Source organism: Arvicola amphibius, chromosome 10, assembly GCF_903992535.2.
Source record: "Arvicola amphibius chromosome 10, mArvAmp1.2, whole genome shotgun sequence".
In the NCBI taxonomy this organism is placed as follows: domain Eukaryota; kingdom Metazoa; phylum Chordata; class Mammalia; order Rodentia; family Cricetidae; genus Arvicola; species Arvicola amphibius.
Genome location: NC_052056.1, coordinates 82,549,924 through 82,566,575, shown reverse-complemented (window position 1 = coordinate 82,566,575; position 16,652 = coordinate 82,549,924). Strand labels below are relative to the sequence as shown.

Genomic DNA, 16,652 nt, shown 5'->3' with positions numbered 1-16,652 from the left:
CGCGGGCTGGCCGCTGTGATTGGGGTACTCGAGGCTAAGGCCCGCCCTTCTCCCCGCCTCTCTGCAGGCACGGCTTCGGGAAGGTGGGAGTGAGGGCTTTAAATTTGATCACCTCGTAGCACGGATTGGCTGAGCTGGAAAGACTCATCGGCTGCTATTGGGAGGGAGGGGCCTTAAGCTCCTCCTTCTCCTGGCTGAAGCTCCGCCTCGGGTTTGTCAATATCCAGTTGGAGAACCAGGCTTAGGGGTGGACCTGAACAGGAACTTCCGGTTTGCGATAGGTTTGACCGGAAACCAGACCTTTGACCTGTCGACCTCTCTATGCTTTTGAGCTGCCCAAAGGGTTCAGAAGTTTGGCTCCATCGCCTTGACGTCCACTCTCAGTTTAGCTCGTTCATTCGAATTCCTACATCGCAAAGGCTTACAGCAAACAGTATGTTCCTCCAATGTGTAAACTCTGGGTACAACTCCTAAAACTGGGTCAGAACCTCTGAAACTACAGCCCAGCTTACATGCCTATTTTACAGATGTGGTAATAGAGTAACCAGGGCATTTTTTTGGGTTTTGTGTTTGTTTGTTTGTTTGTTTTTTGAGACGGATTTTCTGTGTAGCCTTGGCTGCCCTAGAATTCGTTCTGTAGCCCAGGCTGGCCTCGAACTCTCAGAGATCCACCTGCGTCTGCCTCCCGAGTGCTGGGATTAAAGGCGTGCGCCACTACAGCACGGCCTACCGTCCAGGAATTTTATTTGTTGCCCAGGATTTTCCAGCAGTTTCGCTTCAGGGCCTGGGTAAATATCAGGATTGACAGTCAGCTACTCAGCCCCCTTCACTCCAGGAAAGAAACACATCCAAGGTCCCAGATAAGAGCCAGCGTCCTGTGTGTTCTTGGCTTTAGCATCACTATCTGATTTCTCTGTAGACCAAGAACATTTTGTTGGGCAAAGTAGAAAGTGACACTTTCTCATGACCTGACTGTGTGCCCACGATGGAGCACCCCAGACCTCGGGCTCTTGGTTCTCTGTTGTCAGTGAAAATGACAAATTCAAGGCTCCCTTGGGGAGTTCAGGAGCAACGCAGAGAAATTGGTCTTACATTAAAAAGAAAGAAGGCTGAGGACGTTATCACATTGGTGGAGTATTTGCTTCCCAGGGTCAAGCCACGAGGTCAACCACAAGTACCACCACCACCATCCAAAATTAAAAACATTAAGCTGTACACTCCCAAGAATCCTCAAAACTTCCAAAATATGTAGAGGTCCCATACAATTTATTAATTCAGATCTGGGTATGATGACTCATATCTGTAATTCCAAAGAATTGCTGGGAGAGTTTAAGGTCAACCCGTGCTATAGCGTGAAACCTGTTTTTAAAAAAAAAGAAAAGAAAAAAAAAGAAAATCCAGGAGGACTAGAAACAATGTCTCAGGGTTGAGAGCACTTTCTTCTGCACCTTCTCACGTGTACAGTACACACACAGGATGAAAAATACGAACCCAGGAACACATCTATATACATCTATATAATGAAAAAAATAATAACAATGTATCTTAAAAAAATAAAAGCCGATGTTATGGTTTTGGTCCCTGTCCCTTTAAGAGACAAGGCAAGCCCACTCCCTCCCCCATCCACTGAGGCAGGCTGATCTTCAGCTTCCGGCCTGAGCTCACTCTCTTTTCCATCTTCCTCTCGGAGAGGCAGCTTCGCTTCTGCCTCTCTCCCCACTTCTCTGCTTCTGTCTCTCTCTCTCTCTCTCTCTCTCTCTCTCTCTCTCTCTCTCTCTCTCTCTCTCTCTCTCTCTCTCTCTCTCTCTCTCTCTCTCCCTCTCCCTCTCCCTCTCCCTCTCCCTCTCCCTCTCCCTCTCCCTCCTCTCTCTTCCCCCTTCATAAGCCCTTTGAATAAATATTCAACCTCACTCTGTAAGTCATGTCTACCCATGTCTCTGTCTTCTGCCCGCCCGCCATGTGTCTCCCTGCCTGGGACCAGCCACTGCTCTGGGACTGGCTGCTCCCAGAGCCCACTGCCTGCCACCACATGGCCTGCTACCACCATTTGGGACTTTATAGCATTTGCTGCTTGCCTACCGCTGCCGCCTGTGACTCATAGCATTTTTTAAAAGAAACACAACATTTCCCGGGTTTCGGCACCAATTTTGTTCTTAAAAAGATAGTAGCTGGGCAGCTGCGCCGAGACTCGCTGAACATGTGTGACCAAGGTGGCGGTGAACAGGCTGCGGCGGTGGGTTAACGGCACAGACACAAAATAAGCATAAAGCTTTATTAAAGGAGAGAGGGAGAGGGAGGAGAGAGGGAATAAAAAAGATTCAGGATGACTCCTAGAGACCAGAGGTCGCTGGGAGTGGGCGTGGAAAGGGGCGGGGACCAAAAGAATAACAGCCGATGCCAGGTAGTTGTGGCTGTTAGGAATATTTCTTAAGACTAGCCTCTCTGCCCATGCAAACAATTCCAATCAGACAAAATTAGACCAAATAAAAGATGCCCATGTTTACTGCAGTGCTCCCAGGTGACCAGAGAAGAGAGATGAGGGAAGACCATGTGAAACTCCAAAACCCAAAGACCACGGGTTCATTCTCTGGGGGGCAGCCTAAGTAGCCTGTGGGAGTGGTCCTGACCCTCTCTGACCACGGCTTGGTGGGCTTGCCCCGAGGTGGAGTCCGGACTAGGCAACTCCCAGGGGAGTGGACTTGAAATGGATGCCCGGGGCTGGGGTGAGAGCTTCCAACTAAACATCCAGACTCCTTGGATATAGGGGTGTCAGGGGGCTGGGGTCTCACTTTCAACCAAACAGTGGTGCCCGCCTTTAATCCCAGCACTTAAGAGACAGAGGCAGGTGAATCTCTGTGAGTTCCAGGACAGACTCAAAAGCTACAGAGAACCAGCCTGGTCTACAAGAGCTAGTTCCAGGACAGGCTTTAAAGCCACAGAGAAACCCTGTCTCGAAAAAAAAAAAAAAAAAAAAAAAAAAAGCTACAGAGAAACCCTGACTCCAAAAACAAAACAAAACAAAAAAGCCACGTTAAAAAGGAAAAGAAAACAACAAAGAAAACATAGTGCTGGGGTTGGCAGCACATGTCTTTGATCCTTTGGTTCCAGCCCTAGAGAGACAGAGGCAAGTGGATCTCTGAGTTAGAGTCCAACCTGGTAACAGTGAGACCCTGTCTCAAATCAAAACAAAACAAATGGAGAGATGGTGTTTATTGCTGTGATAAAAACAAAAACAAAAAACCAAAAAAAACCCCACAACTGTGGCAAGTTGGAGAAGGGTTTATTTGGCTTACACTTGATTACATATCACTGTTTATCACTGAAGAAAATCAGAACAAGAACTCAAACAAGGGAAAAACCTGGAGGCAGAAGCTGATGTAGAAGCCATAGAGGGTTACTGCCTACTGGCTTGCTCAACCCACTTTCTTATAGACCTTAGGACCACCAGTGCAGATATGGTACCACACTCGATGGACTGGGCCCTCCCATATCAGTCACTAATTTAAGAAAATGCTCTATAGACATGGCTACAAACTGATTTATGAATGCATTTTCTCAGCTGAGGCTCTAGAGTGACATTAATGTTTTAATAAAGTTTGCCTGAAGAACAGAGCCACTAGAGGCCAGGCAGTGGTATCACACACCTTCAATCCCAGGATTTGGGAGGTGGAAGCAAATGGATCTACATTTGGTGCCCAACGTTTTTGGGTGCAAATTCACAGAAAAGCCAGCTGCAAAGGCCTGACTGCATGTGGGATGCCAGCCCCACCCTATGAGGCTTTCTTTTCTCTCCCCGCCCCCCAGCCCCAGGCAGCCCCCCAACCCACGTGCTTTTTCCAAACAATCCCACGACCCATGCAGGGGTTTTTGTTTGTTTGTTTGTTTGGGTTTTTTATTTTTTTTGAGACAGGGTTTCTCTGCAGCTTTTTTAGAGCCTGGCCTGGAACTAGCTCTTGTAGACCAGGCTGGCCTCAAACTCACAGAGATCCGCCTGCCTCTGCCTCCCGAGTGCTGGGATTAAAGGCGTGCGCCACCACCGCCCGGCTTGTTTGGGTTTTTTGTTTTTGTTTTTTCAGACAACTGGCGCTCGCTCGTTCCCCCCCCCCCTCCCCACCATGGGCTGCGAGCTTTCCCTGAACACCTTTCTCAGACTGCTGCCAAACTAGGTAGCTGCATTGAAATCCAGTCAGGCTTTTACTGTTCTATGCAGCAGCAATAAGCCTCACAATGTGGTACAATTGTCCTACTGGCCTGGCACCAGATGGATAGCAACCAACCTCCACTAGCCACGAAACTCCAAAGTCTCAAAAGCCCGGTTATACCAGGCATTGCTCAGCCCCTAGGCCTTCCTTTGTGTTAGAGATACCTTTTGTTGCCCTATGTGAATCTCAACTGAGAGTTTCCCATGGATACAAAGGCTACACAAAACTTGGTTTAGAGGAAACCCAGAAAACCACAGACCTCATAAACTAGATATTTGCACCTGGCATTGTATTTTTGGAAGCTTCTAACACTTTGTTTTGAGATATGGAAATCTATTAACTAACGTGTAAACATAAGAAAAAATAAAGATGCCAAGAGGCAAAGACAAGGCACCTCCGCCTCCGTTTACAAAGACTGAGCCCCCTGGAGCTGCGGAGGCTAAGTTCGTTCTCATTTTGTCTCTGAGTCTTCATTTCATGGACCCATGTGAGCCCACATCACCGTTGACAGTTACAAGTGACGTCACATCTTCATCAGCATCATTGTAGATTTGGAAAGACATTTGGGAATTCTTAAAGGGAGGAATTGGTTAAAAGGGAGCATTATTTCCCCCACATTAAAAATGGGAAAAGCCATGGGGCTGGAGAGATGGCTCAGAGGTTAAGAGCATTGCCTGTTCTTCCAAAGGGCCTGAGTTCAATGCCCCGCAACCACATGGTGGTTCACAACCATCTGTAATGAGGTCTGCTGCCCTCTTCTGGCCTGCAGACATACACACAGACAGAATATTGTAATAAAAATGGGAAAAGCCATTATAATGGAAGGATTTGGGTCTCCGTATGATAATATGCTAGACAGTTTGAAAATGGAACAATTAAATGAGAGGATAACCAATTTAGATGGGATTTGTGCAGTGTCAATTGTATCATTTTTGTCTTATCACTAAAAAGGTTGATTAATCTGAATGTTAAGATACAGGCCTTAGAAAAACCTAATAAAACAGATTGCTGGGCAGCGGTGGCACACACCTTTAATCCCAGCACTCAGGAGGCAAAGGCAGGCAGATCTCTGTGAGTTTGAGGCCAGCCTGGTCCACATGGTAGTGCCAGGACAGGCTCCAAAGCTACAGAGAAATCCTGTCTCAAACAAAACAAAACAAAACAAGCAAGCAAACAAAAAAAGCGGGTCACAGAGATATTCAATTTCAGACAGAGGAATTTAATGGAAAACCAATTAAAGCATTGCATTATAAGATTAGAGAGGAACATCCTAAGGTTTTTCAAGCAAACAACCTTAATCTATCCAGTAATCTTACAGGAACTGCCAAATTGCAGAGGTTCTGATACAGCTAACTGGACTTCTGTGCCAATGTTAGGTTTAAGGAGATTCAAGGAAGCAATAGTCTCATATAGCATACATTCACCTTTTGTGAAGCAAATGTTAAACTCATGGTCAGTTTGTAATAGAATAATTCCAACGACTGGATAGATTTGATTAAAGGTGTTTCAGAGCCTGGTCCACAATTACAATGTAGTACCTGGTTCAGAGAAGAAGCTGAGGTTATTTACAATGGAGTAAAGCTATAGGTAGGGAAATCTCCCAAGATCAAATTCTTGGAGAAAGGGAACATGCTTCTATAGAAAAGCAGTCTATAGATAATGACCACACCCTAGATTTATGCCATGCATTATCTTTGAATGCTTGGAACAGAATTGGAGAAATATAAAAGAAAGTTATATAGAGCCCAAAGGAAGCCTTTAGGGATTTCATACAAAGATTGACTTCAGACAGTAAATAGAATGATACCAAATTCAGAAGCTTGAAGTCTCCATAGTGAGGACGGGGCCCCACAATGACGATTCCTCCAGGAGTATAGTAACATCACTAAGCTGTAAAACACCACCTAAAGATCAACTTTGAACTACAAACTGCTCAGAACAATTTTTAGTTGGCTAGCTGAGATGAACCAGCCTAACAGACTACTCTAGCCAGGACTTGAAACAAGCCCTGCAGTTTCCCATTATGCAGAGACTAGACAACAGATGATATAGCTACCTCTCCCAGGACTTGACGGTTGACACAAATTTTTCTTTTCAGGATCCCCTAAAGATACCATTGCTTCCAGACAGCAGGAAGATAATTTAAGAATACAATGCCCACATTCCCAAGAGGTGGGGTGGGTGGATTTTAGTCATCCAATGGGTTATGGATATTTGTCATTGTTTAGGGGTTTCAGTTACAAGTTGTTATTGATAATGGTCAGGAAAAAAGCTAAACAAAGGATATTAGATTTGAGGTTCTTGTTTTGAAAAGAGAAAAGGGGGATGTAGATATAATAAAATAGAAAAGTAGATTATTGAATCTATTTCCAAAAAAAGCAACTACTAGTTTTAAATGTTTTACATCGGATTGTACTTTTGTATATTGTATACAAATTTTAGACTGTACATATGTTTCTAATCTTGTATTAGAAACCTATTGAGCCTATATAGCTCATTTAACAATATAATGCAAATTTCTAGTCCTTGACAGTTATTATTACCAACTGTTTAGGATAATAAGGAAATATAGGTAAGTAGTTAATCACCTAGTATAATCAATCTTGTAGTCACATTAGGTATGTTTTCAAGGTCAAACAAAGATAATATTATAAATAGGTCATCTTCAAACACTTCAGAGACCTACATAATATGGTATTTAAGATGATTTAAGGCCGGGCGGTGGTGGCACACACCTTTAATCCCAGCACTCGGGAGGCAGAGGCAGGCGGATCTCTGTGAGTTCGAGACCAGCCTGGTCTACAAGAGCTAGTTCCAGGACAGGCTCCAAAGCTACAGAGAAACCCTGTCTCGAAAAACCAAAAAAAAAGATGATTTAATAACATAGGCTCTTTTTTTTTTTAATGATCATTAGACATGTTTGTTCCTGGCAGCACCAGTCTACTTCAGAGAAGATGATGGGCATAAAAGATGCTCCACATGGAGTTTCTTACTTTGTGGCAAAAGTAAGCCACTGGGCAAGAAAGTGTCCTTGCCTTGACTGCTGACAATATGCTGTCCTAATGGACAAGCAGGACATAAAAGAGTGACTACTAAACCTTGCTCAGACAAGGCAGGACAGTCCTTCAAAAACCCTGCCTCATAGAAAAGTCTGCCAGATATTCTAGGCCTTGTAGACTGAAGATGGATGCCTCAACATTGCAGAGGAAATTTGGGTGACTGTCCAGGCAGCCAGCTGTTGTTTCTCACAATTTTTAGAAGTCACTTGCTCACACTTCCTGCTTACTTAGCTAATATTATTTCCTTCGTGGGTCTCTGAGGGAGTTCAAGACTAGTGAGTTATAGTTTTCTTTGTTTACCAGACACAGAAAGTAAGTTTTGATAGAAAGTAAATTAAGTACAATGGTGTGGGAGAATTGTCTGTATTCTGTCAATCATATTTTAAATAAATGCTGATTGGCCAGGCAGAAAGTATAGGCGGGTCAACCAAACAGGAAGTAGAGGTGGAGCGATATGAACAGGAAAATTCTGGGAAGGAAGAAGCCCATTCCTCCCAATCCTGCCCAGACCACCGAAGAAGCAACATGTGACCTGCCCCGCTGTGAAAAGTACCGAGCCATGTGACTAACACAGATAAGAATAATGTGTTAATATAAGCTATAAGAGCGAATAAGGGGACCAGTGGTTTATCGTGTGCGGGGCAAAATGGAGCTCGAGGCCATGAGTAGGTACACCAGCCCGGTCAACCCGGCTGTCTTCCCACACCTGACTGTGGTACTTCTGGCCATCGGCATGTTCTTCACCGCCTGGTTCTTCGTTTACGAGGTCACCTCCACCAAGTACACACGTGACATTTACAAAGAGCTCCTCATCTCCTTGGTGGCGTCACTCTTCATGGGCTTTGGAGTCCTCTTCCTGCTGCTCTGGGTTGGCATCTACATATGAGTCCCCAAGGGTACCCACCAGGCAGCTTCACCAAGTCCCTGCTTTTGTAAATTAATTTTTTTACCACTGCTACAAGTGTCCCAACTGCTATTTACAATAAAGGCAGATGTGTGACCAAAAAAAAAAAAAAAAAAAAAAAAAAAAGAGCAAATAAGAAGACTGAGCTAATGGGCCAATCAGTTTTATAACTTATGGCGATCTCTGTGTGATTTATTTTGGGACTTGCCAGCTGTGAGAACCAGGCAGGACAGAAATCCCCACAACCAGCCCTCATGTTACAAGACTTTGAACTCACAAAATAGGATAGACATGGAGAATTTTCTCTGAATTTGTCAAATGCAAATGAACTACACATTACTGATGTATTTATTGCCTGCACATATTGTTTATAGTTGTTTTACTTTTGTACATAGTTTTTATATTAGTTATAGCTTTTTTTCTATTTTAGATAAAAGGTGGAAATATGGTGATATTTTATTTATGTTTTATAATTAAAGCTTGCCTGAAGACCAGAAGGTAAAGTAAGCCACTGGAGGCCAGGCAGTGGTGTCACACACCTTTAGTCCCAGGATTTGAGAGATAGAGGCAGATGGATCTCTGTGAGTTCAGGGCCAGCCTGGGCTACATCAGATCAATGCAGAAACAGAACCAGGTGGTGGTGGCTCATACCTTTAATCCCAGTACTAGGGAGTCACATGCCTTTAATCCCAGCACTAGAGGGGAATATAAAACAGGAGGTGACAAAGGCTCAGAGCTCAGTCTGCAGTCGCCCAGCCCTGGTAGGGGCAAGACTTTTCTAGTGGCTTGACTGTTTGGCTTTTATGATCTTTAGATTTAATCCCAATTATCTGTTTCTGAGTTTTTATTATTCATGTGTCTCTCTTGTCTCAGATAACTCCAGCTGTGTAAAGTTGATATCAAACTAGCCAGGGAAGACAGAAAGATGCTCAGTGGTTAAAAGCACTCACTGCTTTTCCAGATGACCCTAATTCAATTCCCAGGACCCACATTGCAGCTAATAACTAACTGTCTTAACTCCAAAATCTGATACCCTCACACAGACTACATGCAGGTAAAACACCAATGCATATAAAATACAAATAAATAAATTAGTGAAAATAGAAATAATTAATTAAAAGGATAGCAAAGAGGAGGAATTGGCTTCTTTTCTAGAGGACCCAGGTTCAGTTCCCAGCACCCACTTGGAAGCTCACAACTATCTGTAACTCCAGTTCCAGGGGAACCTGACACTCTTCTGGCCTCTGTGAATACAAAGCATGTAAGTCGTGTACAGACATACAAGTAGAAACAAAACCCACACCCAGTAGGACTGGGGATGTAGCTCAGTTGGAATGTATGTCTAGTGTATATAAAGCCTTGGGTTTGATCCTAAGCACAACATACACCCAGTGTAGTGGTATATTCCTATAATCCCAGCAATAGTGGTGGAGACAGGAGGATCAGAAATTCAAGATCCTCCAGGGTCCAGTTGAAGTTGGTTGCTTCTTTTGTTGTTATTGTTTTTTTGTTGTTGTTGTTTGGTTTTTTTTTTGTTGTTACCAAGTTACCCTGAAGCTCAGAGATCCACTTGCCTTTGCCTCCTGTGTCCTGGGCCTAAAGGTGTGTAGCACCACTTGGTGTGCTGAGCTTCTTTACAGAGATGAAGTCAGAGAATCCTTCCAGTCCAGCAGCTTTGGTGAGGCCTGGTGGCATAAAGCTGTATTGCAGTTCAGGTGGTCAAATGGTTTCATAGATAGTCTGGGCTACTACGTGAGACCATCCCTCAAATACCCATAACCAAAGAACGTGTAGAAATTTAATTTGCCTTATAATCAAGGAAGCACCAAAAGAAGGGCTAAGGACACAGCTCAGTGGTGACCCCTGCCTAGCATGAACAAGGGCCTCAGTCAGTCCCCACTGCCCACTTGCCACTTCTTGGGTCAGAGAAAGGCAAATACAAACACTAGGAGGGGTTTGGGGGAAATTTTAAAAAAATTAAAAATAAAATAAAAAAAAAACAAGCTATGTAATTGTGATTGAATGGATGAGTGAGGGATTGAGATGAGTCTGAGAAGTAGATGGGTCTAGACCATCTAGGTTCTTAAAGAACTGTGATGGAGTTTTAGCTCAAATAAACTTTTCTTTTTTATCTGTGTGTATGTGTGCCAATACCACAGACCCTGTGTGGAGGTCACAGGTCAACTTGCAGACATATGTTCTCTTCTTTCTTCATGTGGATTCCAAGGAGCGAACTCTGGTCATGGGTTTTCAGCAAACAATTGTACCCTCTGCATTACCATGCAAATCCCTCAAGTCTGTATTTCAGCTCCATCACACCAGACAGGTCCTGTCGTGACTCCCTGTTACCATGCACTGTGTTCTGTCATTAGGGGGAACATGGGCAAGATGTTAAGCAGCTGGAGAAGGACCTCTGTCAAACCTGCTTTCTCCTTCCAGGCCTGGCCACCTCCAGGGGCGATTCTACTCTGAGTGGCAGTCGCTCTCCTCAGATGCTCTCTTTACCCGCAGAGAGCGCTTTTGTGCCAGCACCTGGAGCGCTAAAGTGACCGAGAACGCTTAGACAAATTACAGCGACCTCGGAAGGAAAGGAGGTCCTCACGACAGAGCTGACTGGACCCTCTTGCAAACTGAGAATTCCAGCACAATACCCAGGCGGTGGTGGCGCATGCCTTTAATCCCAGGAGGGAGAGGCAGGCGGATCTCTGTGAGTTTGAAGCCAGCCTGTTCTACAGAGCTATTTTCAGGACAGGCTCCAAAGCAACAGAGAAACCCTGTCACAAAAAAAAAAAAACAAAAAACAAAAAACAAAAATAAAGCCAACCAAACAAAGAAACAAAAACAAATAAACAAACAACCAGAATTCCAGCACAAGGCTGTGCGGTGGTGGCGGCATTTGAGAGGCAGAGGCAGGCAAATCTGTGTTCAAGGCTAGCCTGGTCTACAGAGTGAATTCCAAGACATCCAGAAAAATAGAAATCTAGCACACAGGTTGGGTGTAATGACATACACTTTACTTCAGCACTTGTGGAGGCAGTGGAAAGCAAATTTTTATGAATTCAAGGCCAGTCTAGTCTACAGAGTAAATTCCAGGCCAGCTAGGGCTACATAGTCAGATCTTGTCTCAAAACTCAAAACACACACACACACACACACACACAAAAAAAAAAAAAAAAAAAAAAAACTGTGGGAACCCACAGTTAATTTATTTCCATCTTGACTTAAGGTTCAAACTTGTCAAGACCAAATAACAGGGTGTTTGACTAAGGGTGTCCATCATTACTAGATGTTTTGATTATTAAGGAGGTAATTCCACTTGTTTGCTCCTTGTATCATTGGTAAGAAAGTCTTTTGCCCTCCCCCTTTTGCTTTGGGTATAAAGCATGATGAGAAATCAATTCAAGGCTGCTGCAGTATTCACAGATCCCTCCCCACTCTTATCTTCTGTTTCTTGTTTCTCTTTTCTAAATCCTCACTCCCCTTTTCAGGCACGTTTGACAGGTTGGCTGGTCCCAACACATGGGAGCATGACCTCAAAACAGGACTATGTGTGGAAGCACGGGGAGTACTCGGGAAGAAAACTGTAAATTTGGGGCAGGGTAATAATAGCTAGATGTTTGTACTTTTGCTTAAAGATATTTACAAGTCAGAGGAGCTGAAGTAGAGCAGCAGCAAGTACAGAAACTTTTAGAGTTTGTAGAGCAGGTGTCCTTGTGGTGAGCACAGGGCCTTGGATGCAAACACATGGCAGAGAATTGGAGTGAAAATCCAACAATGAGAGTATGGGCCTGGAGGGTTCCAGTGGGTGCTCTTAGTCTGCGGACCCTGGACAGTTTGAATTTTCATCCTGAATGGCAGAAGGTAATTCCCCCTAAAATGATTAAAAGTGAAACAAACCCTCCACATCCCCGGAGGAGCCTCTAGATGCAGACACCTTTACAACATTGTTTGGTGATGATCAGTTCAATCCTGGTAAACTTGAGGAAGAAGGCGCTAAGTACCATAATAAGGAATCTTCACCTCCCTTGCTGCTGACCATGAATGCCGAGAGGCATAAACCTTGTGGTGAGATAGATAGAGCAGGAGCTAAAGGGCTTGAGAGATTTAGTACTATCCCTTTCAAAAAAACCTGGAGACTCTGCAAGTGTCGTCTTTTCAGAAGGCCACTCCTCTTCCTACTGTAGTGGTTGGTTTAGATCTGCCAGGGGGCTGTCTGTTGTGCAGAGATCTGGCAACACTCCCCTTTAGTCATGGGTCCCCCTGCAGGCTTGTCTTAGAGAGGCAGCTAACAGAGGGGAGGATGTGCAAGTGTGTCTGATGAGTTCATTGATGGAGCAAAGGGACACTCAGGGAAATTTAGTCAGGGTACATCCTCCAATTCCATTTAAACAACTCGAGAAATTAAAAATGGGAGGTTCTCAATATGAGCCCACGCTCTTTTTACACAAACTCTGTTAGAAAACATGGCTGTAGAGGCTTTGCCTCCTGGGCATTGGAAACAGATGGCCAAAGCTTGCCTGTCAGGAGGGGACTACCTGTTGTGGGAAACTGAATTTGTGGAAAATGTCAAGACACAACTGAAATAAATCGGGTCCAACAAATCTCCATTAATTTTGATATGCTTGCCAGAGACAGCGTTTATTGGGAGAGAGATCAGCAGTTTAACTGTGATGTAGCAGTGTAAGCCCAGGTTAAGGCAGCTGCCAAGAAGGACTCGAATAATCTTCCATTAGGTAGACTGAGGACTTGTCTAAAATAAGCCAGGGGCCTGAGGAATCATTTCAGGTCTTTGTCTTTAGGCTAGTGCAGACACAGACAGCAGATAGGTTAATTGAGGGATAGGGAATCTGGGCTTTTCATTGTTAAACAGCTAGCCTATGAGAATGCTAATGCTGTCTGTCAGGCTGTTTGAGATCTTTTAGAAAGAAAGGCAACATCTCTGATTACTTTCAACTTTGTTTGAATATTGGTCCCTCATACTCAGGGCTTAGCTATGGCTGCTGCATTACAGGGAAAAAGAGTTAAGGATGTTCTTGTCCATAAAAGAAATCAAGGCCTGAAAAGAGGAAGAAGTGCTAGACCTCCTGGAAGGTGCTTTGGATTTGGTCACATGGGGCATCAGGTCAAGCAGCCCTGATAAGGGAATAAACCTAGGGGCAAGAAAGGAACTCGGATAGTGCAGGAGAGTAAGAGAGGGAAGCATTGGGCTAATAAATATAAGTCAAATATGGATGCCCAAGGGAATCCCCTGCAGGGACGGGACAAAGGGGCCTTGTTTAGTACAGAAAAGCTGGATAGAATGTAGGTGATATTTTGGTAGAGAACCAAATGTGATCAATGATCCTTATACTAAACAATTGATTGGTTATTTTAAAATAATGACTCGGGCACTTGCTTTTGCTCAGTTTTTTTCCCCCAAATTGATAATCTTTTTCTAGCTGATCGATTGTTGCAATTTGCCCAAATTTTATAAAGTTGTGATGAAAGATCCCATAAAAGGTGCTATCCTTGGGGGCTGGAGAGGTGGCTCAGAGGTTAAGAGCACTGACTGCTCTTCCAGAGTTCAATTTCCAGGAACCACATGGTGGCTCACAACCATCTGTAATGAGAGATCTGGTGCCCTCTACTGGCCTATAGGATATATGTAGGCAGATACTATATACATAATATGTAAATAAATCTTTTTTTTTTTAAGGTGCTATCTTGGTTTTTACTGACAGTCCTGCCAATGAAAGAGCTGCTTATGTTGTTAATGGTGAAGGTTACGTAGTACAGACACCTCCAGCTCAGCTCAGCTAGTAGTTGTAGCTATGGTTAGCCAACTTATTGTAAACAGTTCGTTTAATTTGTATGCTGATAGCCATTATGTATACAACTTTCTGCCTCCATGTATGCCTGCACGCCAGAAGAGGGTGCCAAGATCTCATTACAGATGGTTGCTTAAAATGTTTTTTCAGGGTTAGAGAGATGGCTCAAGGGTTAAGAGCATTGCCTACTCTTCCAAAGGTCCTGAGTTCAATTCCCAGCAACCACATGGTGACTCACAACCATCTGTAATGAGATCTGGTGCCCTCTTCTGGTCTGCAGGCATACACACAGACAAAATATTGTATACAAAATAAATTTTAAAAATTAAAAAAAATGTTTTTTCAGGGGCTGGAGAGATGGCTCAGAAGTTAAGAGCACTGACTGCTCTTCCAGAGGTCCTGAGTTCAATTCCCAGAAACCACATGGTGGCTCACAACCATCTGTAATGAAATCTGGTGCCCTCTTCTGGCGAGTAGGCATACATGGAGGCAGAACACTGTGTACATAATAAATAAATCCTTAAAAATGTTTTTTCATATTTGGGGATTCCTAAAATTGTAAAACAAATAATGGATCAGGCTATATAAGTAAAACATTTCAGCAATTTTGTTCCCAATGGAAAATTGAGCATCAAAAAGGCATTCCCATGGCAGTCTCAAGATGCAGCTTAATAAACAAGGGGAGTTATATCCTCAGTCACCACATAATGCATTGAATCATGCCTTCTTTTTTTTTGGTTTTTTCGAGACAGGGTTTCCCTGTAGTTTCTAGAGCCTGTCCAGGAACTAGCTCTTGTAGACCAGGCTGGCCTCGAACTCAGAGATCCGCCTGATTTCCAGGACAGGCTCTAAAACTACAGCGAAACCCTCTCTCGAAAAACCAAAAACCAAAAACAACAACAAAAAACAAACCAAACAAACCAAAACTCATAAATAAAAAACAAAGGGGGATGGAGAGATGGCTCAGAGGTTAGGTTAAGAGCACTGACTGCTTCATCCAAAGGTTGTTGGTATCCTGGAGCCAGCCTGTGATTATAGAGGGACCACCTTACACACGTCCCATCTGTCAAAGCTCTAAAAGAAGTGGAGAAATGACTCAGTGGTTAAGATTCTGTATGACTCTTGCAGAGTACAGTCTGATGCCTCACAACTGCCTGTAATTTGACCTCTAGGACATCTGATACCTGTGGCTTCTTTTGATACCCACACACATATGGCATACACTCATATAAACACATACACCATTAATAAACCAAAATATATCACTGATGCTAGAGTGATATTTGCCATAGCAAATGCCTAGAGTGAATATGAACACAAAGGTCACCTAAGGAATGGGACCTAGTAGATAGACAGATGGTTTGGTGGTTAAGAGTGCTCGCTGCTCTCGCAGAGGACCAGGGTTTGGTTCCCAGCACCAACAGTGGGCAGTTTATAACTGCCTGTCAATCCACCTCCAGGGGATTTGACACCCATTTCTGTCCTCTGTGGGCATCAGGCATACAAGTGGTATACATCCATAGATGCAGGCAAAACACACATAAAACCGCAATAAATACATCTTAAAAATAAAAAGAGGAGGCCTTTAATCTCAGTACTCAGGAGGTAGGTAGGCAGATCTCTGAGTCTGAGACTAGCCTGGTCTACAAAGCCAGTTCCAGGACAGCAAGGGTGGTTACACAGAGAAACACTTTTTTGAAACAAACAAACAAACAAACAGGAGGAGGAGGAGGGAGAGGAAAGCTCTGTCATCTCAGTGCTGAGAGCCTAAATCAGGAACACGTGGAAGTCAAGGCTGAGTTGAGTTACACAATGAAACACTGTACCGAGGGAAATGCACACCCTCTGAGACAGTTGTATCAGCTGTTTTCTGCCCTATTATAATTATGCTTTTACTTTTTCTGCTGGATTAATGCTCATTAGACTGTATAGGCATTGATCTCAACAACAGAGGAATCCCTTGGTTTTTAGCCCTTGAATGACTCCCTACTAACATGTCAGCATGCTTGCAGACAGAAAGGAGAAGAGCTTGGTAAAAAGTCAGCACTATGCCCAAATAGGATTCTCAGTCATCTGCTTTCAGAGGCATCTCTGTACTGGGAGTGCCCTAAACAAGCATTCCCCCTGCAAAGAATCTCCCAGTAACTCAGTTGCTATGCCTTAATATTAATTATTACACTGTCTTTCCATGTAAATGCAAAGAAATCACACACATACAAACACATCCACATAAATGCATGAACACAAATGCAGAGGCATCATTCTTTGTATAATTGAGACCATAGTTGAGAAAAACAGTCATTTTTCAATGACCTTTAGGTTTCCACTCTTTTCCTTCTACCAATCTTGCTGCAGTGGGTAACCTTGTCCTTAAAGCTTGTGTGCACACACACAGTTATAAGCAGCTCCTGAAATGTCATCTTTCAGATGAATTCAAGGGAAATATTATGAGAGAAAGGAGTCACTTGAAAAGTGAATGCTACCTAATTCTGAAGACCCTTGTGTGAACTTTATTATGGACAGATTTGAACAAATGTCCTCCTCAGAGTACACCAATAACAGACCAATGTATGGTGCCATCCATGTCCAGCTCAGGGAACCAGTGAGTTTATTGGGCTTATCTACAGGCATGGGTGACAGAAAAGTAGCTGTCCCACTGCAAAGTCTCTCCCCAGCACCA

At 43.7% G+C, this 16,652-nt stretch overlaps 1 protein-coding gene across 1 annotated transcript; it reads left to right on the top strand.

Moving 5' to 3' along the window:
* The first annotated feature begins 7,883 nt into the window (after positions 1 to 7,883).
* LOC119825730 (transmembrane protein 258) lies at positions 7,884 to 8,182 on the top strand. Its single transcript, XM_038346805.1, has one exon. The coding sequence runs from the start codon at positions 7,908 to 7,910 to the stop codon at positions 8,145 to 8,147; it is 240 nt and encodes a 79-aa protein (XP_038202733.1). The 5' UTR covers positions 7,884 to 7,907; the 3' UTR covers positions 8,148 to 8,182.
* Positions 8,183 to 16,652: the final 8,470 nt, after the last annotated feature.

Excerpts from the sequence above, each read along its gene's own strand:
- LOC119825730 (XM_038346805.1), top strand. The coding sequence starts at position 7,908 with ATGGAGCTCGAGGCCATGAGTAGGTACACCAGCCCGGTCAACCCGGCT.